Source organism: Triticum aestivum, chromosome 6D (genome assembly GCF_018294505.1).
Source record: "Triticum aestivum cultivar Chinese Spring chromosome 6D, IWGSC CS RefSeq v2.1, whole genome shotgun sequence".
In the NCBI taxonomy this organism is placed as follows: Eukaryota; Viridiplantae; Streptophyta; class Magnoliopsida; order Poales; family Poaceae; genus Triticum; species Triticum aestivum.
The window spans coordinates 348,296,720-348,305,531 of NC_057811.1; the positions used below are offsets into that span (position 1 = coordinate 348,296,720).

The 8,812-nt window shown below is 49.4% G+C and overlaps 1 protein-coding gene across 1 annotated transcript in view; it reads left to right on the plus strand.

The window, feature by feature from the left end:
• The window catches only part of LOC123142610 (ethylene-responsive transcription factor ERF034), a 54,975-nt gene extending 53,681 nt beyond the window's left edge, over positions 1–1,294 (plus strand). Inside the window, exon 2 of the mRNA XM_044561448.1 lies at positions 232–1,294. Within this exon, the coding sequence (XP_044417383.1) occupies positions 232–1,006 (775 nt within the window). The 3' untranslated portion in view covers positions 1,007–1,294. The remainder of the gene's footprint in view (positions 1–231) is intronic.
• Positions 1,295–8,812: the final 7,518 nt, after the last annotated feature.

Below are 8,812 nucleotides of genomic sequence, written 5' to 3' on the forward strand. Positions count from 1 at the left end.
TAAACGACATTACAATCATTTGAGGAATAAAGTCTATTTGCTGTAAACAAAAAAAATAGCTGCAAGAGAATAAAAAGATTAAAACTTGTTTAATCGCTCAAAAACAATGCTCATCAGTTGCTCAGTTCCCAAAGGCCAACACGCTGGCCTCACGCCTCCCCCCATTCGATTCCCCGCTTTGTTTTTCCTTTCCACGTTGCTCCCTCCGCCTCATCTGCTCTGCTCATCATAAAACCTCCCAGTGCCTTGCCTCGCATCCCACCGCAACACACCACTCACCTCCTCACGCTCTCGCCCATCACTCCCCAACAACAACTCCACCACCACAGTATCATCAGCCGTGGGCGCCACGGAGGATTCCTCCTCCGGCTCCGAGACCACCACGTCGTCCTCGGTGGAGGCCCTGGCCTCGCCGCCGTCCCCGACGGCCACCACCGCGTCGTCCAAGAAGAAGCGGCCGCGCAACGACGGGCGGCACCCGACGTACCGCGGGGTGCGCATGCGGAGCTGGGGCAAGTGGGTGTCGGAGATTCGGGAGCCCCGCAAGAAGTCGCGCATCTGGCTCGGCACCTTCGCCACGGCGGAGATGGCGGCGCGCGCGCACGACGTGGCCGCCCTCGCCATCAAGGGCCGTGCCGCGCACCTCAACTTCCCCGACCTCGCCCACGAGCTCCCGCGCCCGGCCACCGCCGCGCCCAAAGACGTCCAGGCGGCCGCCGCACTCGCCGCCTCCGCCGACTTCCCGGCCTCTGCCACTGCAGCTGCCAATGCCGGCGCCAAGAATCCCGACGGCCCGGAACCCAGCGCCGCCTCCGCCTCTGCCTCGCCGCCGCCGGACACCGCTGAGGATGCGCTGTTCGACCTCCCCGACCTCCTCTTCGACCTCAGACACGGCCCTCCGTCCTGCCAGCTCTCGTGCGCCTCCTCGTGGGACGACGACGTGGCCTTCGCCGGCGCCGGCGCCGGCGTGTTCCGCCTGGAGGAGCCGCTGCAGTGGGAGTACTAAATCCAGACGCCAACTCGCTCAGTCACCGGTGTCATCAAACCGCGCCGCCGCTGCATGCATGTATGGCTCGTAGGTGCTCGTTACCACATCGGGCCGGAAATCATTTCGAAACCATTGGAGAACCAAAAGAAGGAAGCAAAACCACTGGAGTACTACTAAATTTAGGAGTGAGACCATGTACAAATTGGGGTTAGCCTTGTGTTCTTTATCGTATTTGCTTTGCGTGGATTGTGGGGCAAGAATATGTTTGTGTGTGCAATTAACAACACCGCATCTCCTTTTTTCTTCCTTCTTTCTTTTAGCGAGCGCTAGTGGTAGTAAAGGCGATCGGACGAGCGGGATTTGTTGGACTAATGCGGCACGAAATGCTTTAAGGACGCACCTTTTAAATTACGGCGATATTCGACCGGTCCATTCACTCCACTGATCCGGCCCAAAGCGCCGGCAGCAATCATGCATTCAACCTCGATCCCATATTCCGGCCGGTTGATTAATTTGATCTTCTCTTTTTATATGATGAGGCTGGGGTTACATATTCTTATTCGTCCTTGGAAATTAGTTGAACTTTACAATTTCAATCCTTACAAATTAGAGCTGGAGCCAGTTGAAAATATCACGCGCTCAGCTCGCGAATAGGTACGTACGTAGGGCTGTAGCGAGACGGCCAGGAGGGGGAGGGCGAAAGCGACGTGGACTGTACAAAAAGCGGGGCTGCTTGTTGTAAGAGAGATCCGTGCCTGTATCGCGCGATCGGTCGCCATCGTCGCTGGCTGGCCCGGACGAGCGTGCGCCGCTTGCGTGCGTTCGGGCCGGGTCGCTGGCTCGGCGGTGGAATATTTTGGGCGCGTCCGCCTCGTCGGGAGCCCGTTGGCGTGGATCGTCCGTCCGTCGCTGAGACATGCATGCATGGGAGGGGAGGGGAGGGACGAGAGGACAGCGGAGTGGTTGCGCGCGTGTAAATGGCGCCATGTTTACGTACGTTTTGGCCGGGGTGGGGAGAGCGTCGTACCGCGAGGATAAGGCGAGATCCCGAGCCGCTGCCTCCCTCCTCCCCGATGCTCCGTCGCCGTGTGAGTTATTGCGACTGCTGTGCTGTGTGTGTGTGACACCTTGCCTTGGTCCGTCGTGGAGGACAGTGCGTGCGTGCGTGCGTGCATGCATGCGCATGAGCGAAATGGAGAGACTGTGTGTGGGATATAGCTGTAGAAGTGTGAGGTGGATGCACGAGACGACCATGCCATAGACGGAGGAGATGGGTGATGGCTGTGGTGTACGACTATAGGACAACTAGCTTTCTTTTTGAGAGAGAGAGAGGACTGGTGGTACAACTCTACTAGTATTTCATTTTGATGATGGAGTACGTCTGGTCAGGACTACGGACAAAGACTAAGCTTGTTGACCATCGTCCGTGTTAGCGGGGATTGGATCCTTGTTTTCGGGTTTTCCTAACCTATTCGCCCATGCGTTATCAACGTGTTCCCTCCAGGAGGAGCCTTCTACTAGGTCGTGTCGTGCGTATACTGTTCCTACTGTATGGTAGTATAAAGGCATTTCCAACGCTGACCTTCAAACCGCCGCGTACGTCCGGAAAGCGCGGTCCATACCCCGGAAGCCATCCAATACGGACCTGTATCGGTTCGCCAAGCGGTCCGGGTCATGTTTTTCCCATAAACTGAAACCAAACATAGGGGGCTTTGCGGGAGTACGGACATGAGACACGTCGAACTCGTACACCCATGGCCCACTCAAAAGGAAGGCAGAGTCCATCCTTTTGTAGCATCCCCCGCACCGTTTCCTTGCTAAAATCCCCAATTCTCTTCTTCCATCCCATCGCTTTTCACCCAATTCCCGTCCTTTTCTCCCACTTTCTTCTTCGCTGCCGCCGACGCATGGAACCGAACGAGGACCTGCCGGAGATAGAGGTGGTGGATGTGCAGGAGGATCCGAGCATCACCCTTGCCCGGAAGATCAACTCGGTGACACGGCAAAATCGCCGCGTCAAAGCGAAGGTCGCAAAGAAGGAAACACTCATGAAGCAGAAGGCGGACGGAGGGCGTGCTGATGGCGTCCGTCGCGGTCGGCGTGCTGGTCGCAGACGTGGTTGAGGTCGCGGAGCCATGATGGTGGCGCCCATCCTCCAGACACCGCCATGGCCGGAGCATTACAAGGCTCCATACTACTATGCCGTCAAGCAGCTCAGCAGCCAATCCACGGCAACCACCGTCGGGCAAGTGCCTTACATCGTCAACGTAAACGCGGCGCCGCTGCTCTTCTCAGAGTCTTCTTCGCCGCAGCTCGTCCGGGCATGGACCGTGGGCGGGGAGCACATGGGTGCCCGTGCGCTATTCGCTGCTATGCCTAAAGCGGGGGAGAAGGCGTACAACGACGCGGATAGGAAGATGTTCGACATCATCCACTATGGACGCGGAGGAGGAGGAGGTTATTAGGACGGGCAGGTGGAAGACTCGGATGCCACCCAGTCCGGCAACTACACCCACATGCATCAGGGCTACACCCAGACCAGCACACAACGGACGGGCATACAACATCAGGATTGGGCCGCCGGACAGGCGGAGGAGGAGGTGGAGGAGGATGAGGACGGCGAAGACGATGATCCAGATGATTTTGCCGGCGATCCGAAGAAGAAGGGTAGATGAGAAATCTTCAACGAGGTAGGAGGACGAGCTGTTGTGCGATGCATGGTTGGCCACTAGCCTCGATCCGATCCATGACACGAAGCAGAAGGGCTCAACTTTTTGGGCCAACATTCACACATGGTTCCAGGAACACAAACATTTCGCGCCCTACTCCGACGCGGTCATCAGCACCCATGGACCAAAGCCCCTCAACCATTGACGGGACACCATCCAAGAGGTCGTGTCAAAATATTGTGGCCATTTGGCGCATCTCATCGCATGGTGGCCTAGTGGTGCCCCAATCACCGAGCAAGTAAGTTCATTTGGCCGGACATGCATAGTTTTGTAGCCGGATATGCATAGTTTTTTTATCATTGGCCGGATATGCATAGTTTAGTTGATCACTAGCCAGATATGCATAGTTTTCCGATCACTTACTGGATATGCATAGTTTTGTTGATCATTTGTCGGATATGCGGAGCTTTGTAGCCGGATATGCATAGTTTTGTTGATCATTTACCGGGTATGCACAGTTTTGTAGCCGGATATGCATAGTTCTACTAATCATTGGCCGGATATGCACAGTTTTGTAGCCGGATATGCATGGTTTTGCCGATCATTTGCCGGATATGCATAGTTTTGTAGCCGGATATGCATAGTTTTGTTGATCATTGTCCGGATATGCATAATTTTATTGATCACTAGCCGAATATGCATAGTTTTATTGACAATGTTTTATTTTGTAGCCTTCTTGTGCATGTGCGGTGTTCACGAAGTTGGAAAAGAAAAACTTCACCGTACACGCACTAGAAGGCTACAAAATAATTTGCCTCCTTGTGTTTTGGAGATTGTTGACATAAAAAGTGTGGGACTAACGCGTTTGCTAGTGCACACTAAGTGACAAGTCCCTGAAATCATGTGGAGTTTGGAACAAACTCCAAAGATAATCTCCTGCGGGGCAGGAGGATTATCACCGAAGGTTATGCCTGTCGAAAGTGAACCTCTAAAATTGTTGACCCAAAGCATTTGGTTCAGTGTTTGCCCGAAGAAATTGGCAGCACCCTAGAAGTTTGAAGATGGAGAAATGACGTAGTATTTTCTTTCGTTGTTCTTCTTCTCTTTCTTGAGTCATAGGACCACCGTACTATTAAGAGGGGTACAATGAACTTATGGTTCTCTGAAGCTAAACCAAAACCTATGTGAGTTGAGAGAAATCTCTTTGTGCTCCGAATTTATACTCGCTAGCAAGAGACGTAGTTCTTCTTTGTTGCAAGAGATTTGATTCAGACCGTGGAGTTAGCATTACGTGCTTCGCAAGTAATGTTACGGTTGTGCCTAAGAATCCGACCACTGGTTATGTGTCGGTTGAGCATTGGTCGAGCGGTCATGTCCAAAATGGTCCTTTCCCATCAGGAAGACCGCGGCTATAAATAGCCCACCCCTTCCAACGTGCACCGTGGGCTGCTCCATTTGATTTCTGAGAAGATTGTGAGAGCACCCTCTCTCCCGAGTCATTTGAGTTTAAAATCCACCGAGAGAAAAACCCCAGAGCCAAAAAATTAGATAGTGGTTTAGCATGTCGAAACTAAGTCCAGTATGCTCCGCCTATTAATCTTGAGAGCTGAAAATTCTCTAGAGGTTAGCTGCCAAGTCTTTCAATGACCAGTAGTAATTTTGGTTAACGAAGCCAAAGTCTATACAGGTTCGGAGATTGCCTCAAGTATCTACCACGAGTGATCGACACTGATTGACGAATCAGTTGTTGAGGAGAATAGGGCGCAGAGAGTTTATCTTCTGTATTCAATCACGAACCCCTCCAACCAGATGTAGTCCATTTGCAGAAGGGCGAACTGGTCTACCAAATCATTCATCAGCATCGAGCATCATTGGTCATTTCTTCACTCTATTTACCTTCGTTCATCAGTTGTGAAATATGTCTCGACCATGTGATTGATTCTCGTTGCCTGTTGTAATTCTCGTTCGATAGTTATTTCTCGTTCTCTGTTCATTGGTTGCTTTCATCCTGCTGCTGGGTTCCAGAGATTTGAAGTTTTTGAAAGAAAATTTTAATCTCCCATTCACTCCCCCCCTCTCTGGTAGACATACTTCGTTCTTACAGGACACATACATGGTAGCATTGGAGGGCCGCTTCCCGCACCCTTGTCCGCGGACGAATGCCGGTGTAAATTTGCGAGTAAGTGTTGAAGATGCCCTAACATACTCCCTCCATTCCGAATTACTTGTCTCAGATTTTTCTAAATACAGATGTATCTAGACAGGTTTTACTGTTAGATATATTTATATCTAGACAAATCGGACAAGTAGTTTGAGACGTATGTAATATTAGGGTGTACACGGTAATGGCAAGATGATGATTAGATGATGTGTGTTTCGACAAACGATTTAAATTGCTAGTCCTATATAGCATTTCGGGAGACTAAAAGCAAATTGTTGTACTCTGTACCGCTACCCTAGCTACGACCGCTACAGTGCCATATAGGTGCACTGTTTAGCATACATCGCTGTCAATATAGCTAAAGCTATTATCTCGTATACACCTAAATTTAATAAAAGAACCGATGTATATAACTAACTAACATGAAAAACTAGAAACCCTAATAGCATAGAGTCCAATCTTTCTTGAGAGGTTGTTTTATATTGGATGTTCGACGGGTTGGTGACTACTTCAAGGTGACTCTCACTAACACTCATCATGTCACAACCAAGTGAGAAAATAAACCATCTACCCATATGTTGGTTAGTTATATATATATACATATATATATATATATATGTTTGGATTCTCAGACCTTATTTGGCTTGTATTTTAACATTGGGTTTTCTATTTCTGTGCCCCTCCTTCCTTAGTTGTGCTTAGTTTTGCCCAACCCTCTAACTTTTGCTCACTTTTTCCCTCCACCACTCGCCCCGTGCTTACAAAGATCCAAATGAAGCCTTGTTGTCTGGTCAAAGCAATTGACCGTTACCTCCTCAGTTACTAGCGCGTGGGGATGGAGATCTTTGGACAGGTGGGCCACGTATGACAGGTGGGTCGTGGCCATGATAGCTTATGACAAGTGGGACCTAGCTCATTGACCTATCCCTTTCTTTTGCCTAAATCAGCCCGACCCAGAGTGAGCCGTCGCATCCCCCATCCAGCCCCACTCCACTGTCGTGCCCCCTCGCAGCCCCGCCACCCAATCCGTAGCCTCGCCGGCTACTCCGACCGTCTGCCTGAGCTCTAATGGTGTAGCGTCGTGGTGCGAACGGTCAGCCCTTCCTCCCAAATGCCAGAACCATTCGAGTTCGTTGACTGACCGGTACATTTCTAATCCAAACCCTAGCAATTAGGATTTGGTTATAATTCGATTGAATGGGCGACTAAGCGATTGAATTGGCATGCGTTGAGTTGCTCCAGTTAGCAATCAGTGTGGACGTCTATTTAGGATTGGATCCTGCCAGCGGTACTAGTGGCAGCTAGTTTTGAAATACAAAACCCTAGAAATTAGGTTTTGTTGAATGCAGCCCATTTTAGATTGTTTTGTGGTGAATTTGATCTGAATAATTGAATTCATTTTTAATTCTTTGATTTGCAATTGGTGTTTGATTGATGGCAAGTAGGTCGAAGCTGGAAGAGGGCAATGGATTTGTTTTGCGCGGGGGTGAGCTTTTGCTGGCCAAGTGCAAGGAGATATGCTCCTGGTTTTCGAGCGCAAAATCTCTTGTGATGGACTCGCTGGGCCTGGCGTTGGAACTGAAGACGGACGAGTGGAAGCTGTTACTTCCTAAAGGCAAGGAGGCAGTCCCAATTGAGATTCTCCTGTGGCCAATGGCAGAGGCGATGGAGTCTCCATATCGTCGACAGCGAGCCCATTGGTACAAGTACAGCTCCCGTCTCTCCTTGCCGAATCCAGAGGAGGGAGGGCTGGTGAATTTGTGTATTATCCAGGTCGTCGATGAGGTGATGGAGGAGGAGGATAGCAACGAGGAGGAGGATGAAGAAGAGGAGAGCTACCAGGGAGGGATGCAAATTATCACAGATGAGGATGCACAACATGAGGGCTATTAGGAGGGTTTGGAGATCATCACTCATCCTGCTTAGGAAGGCATGAATCTAGCGATTAATTTTGATGGAGAGGATGAGCAGATGGTAGATCATAAGCACTTGGAGGCTGATGCCGGCAATGATCTAGCGCTAGTCACCGTGGACGCCCATGCTCACTGCCAGCATGCCCCAATAGAGGTGGAGTAGTATGAGTTCTCATTGCGGTTTGAGAAAAACGTTGAACGCTCTCACCGTCGCCTGGCTCGCAATCTTAAGCATCTCCAAACCGCACCTAGCTAGTTCTGACGATCCGACATGTGGATGCACTAACTGCAAAGAGTGTTATGTTGGTGTATTTAATCAGCACTTGAATGCTATGTTTTGGATTTCCTACATTGAGTGGGTTTTGCATGTTCAAACATAGTGCCACATGCAGAACTGGCCAAAAATAGCAACATGCAAAACCTACCAAAAACAACATCATTCAAAACTTACTTAAAATGGGGTCAAACTTGCAATGTTGACTTTTCAAAACTTGTGGTATTGCAAGTTTATGATTTTCCCCACAAACTAGTTGACACAAAAGGGCCCCATGCCCAAGGATTTTAATGTGTTTAGGCTTTTTTCATTTTCTTTGATTTTTCCAATCTTGGGTCAAACTTGCAATGTTGATCATTCATACCAAATGGCTTGGAATTTGAACTTTAGTTGTGCCCACTGCATACACCACCAATGCAAAAGATTAAAATGATTTTATCCAATTTTCAGGACCAAACTACGTCACACTTGTAGTTCAAATTTGAGCAATTCGCCATAATTCACTATAAATCTAGTAAATCGATGAAATATAGCAATAGTACTCTGAAATTCATGAAACTTGGTTAGCGGGCTTCTAATGGTCCACTTTAGGGGGGAAATGAGAAGACCCAATGTTACAACTTATTTCAAGCACTTCCTTCAGAAAACAAATCATTTCTCGCACTTGAAAAATGGAAATAATATTTTTTTTAGCAAAAAAATGTTTTTTTGTTGGGAAACGTAGCATGCAATTTAAAAAAAATCCTACGCTCACGCAAGATCTATCTAGGAGATGCATATCAATGAGAGGGGGAGAGTGTGTCTACG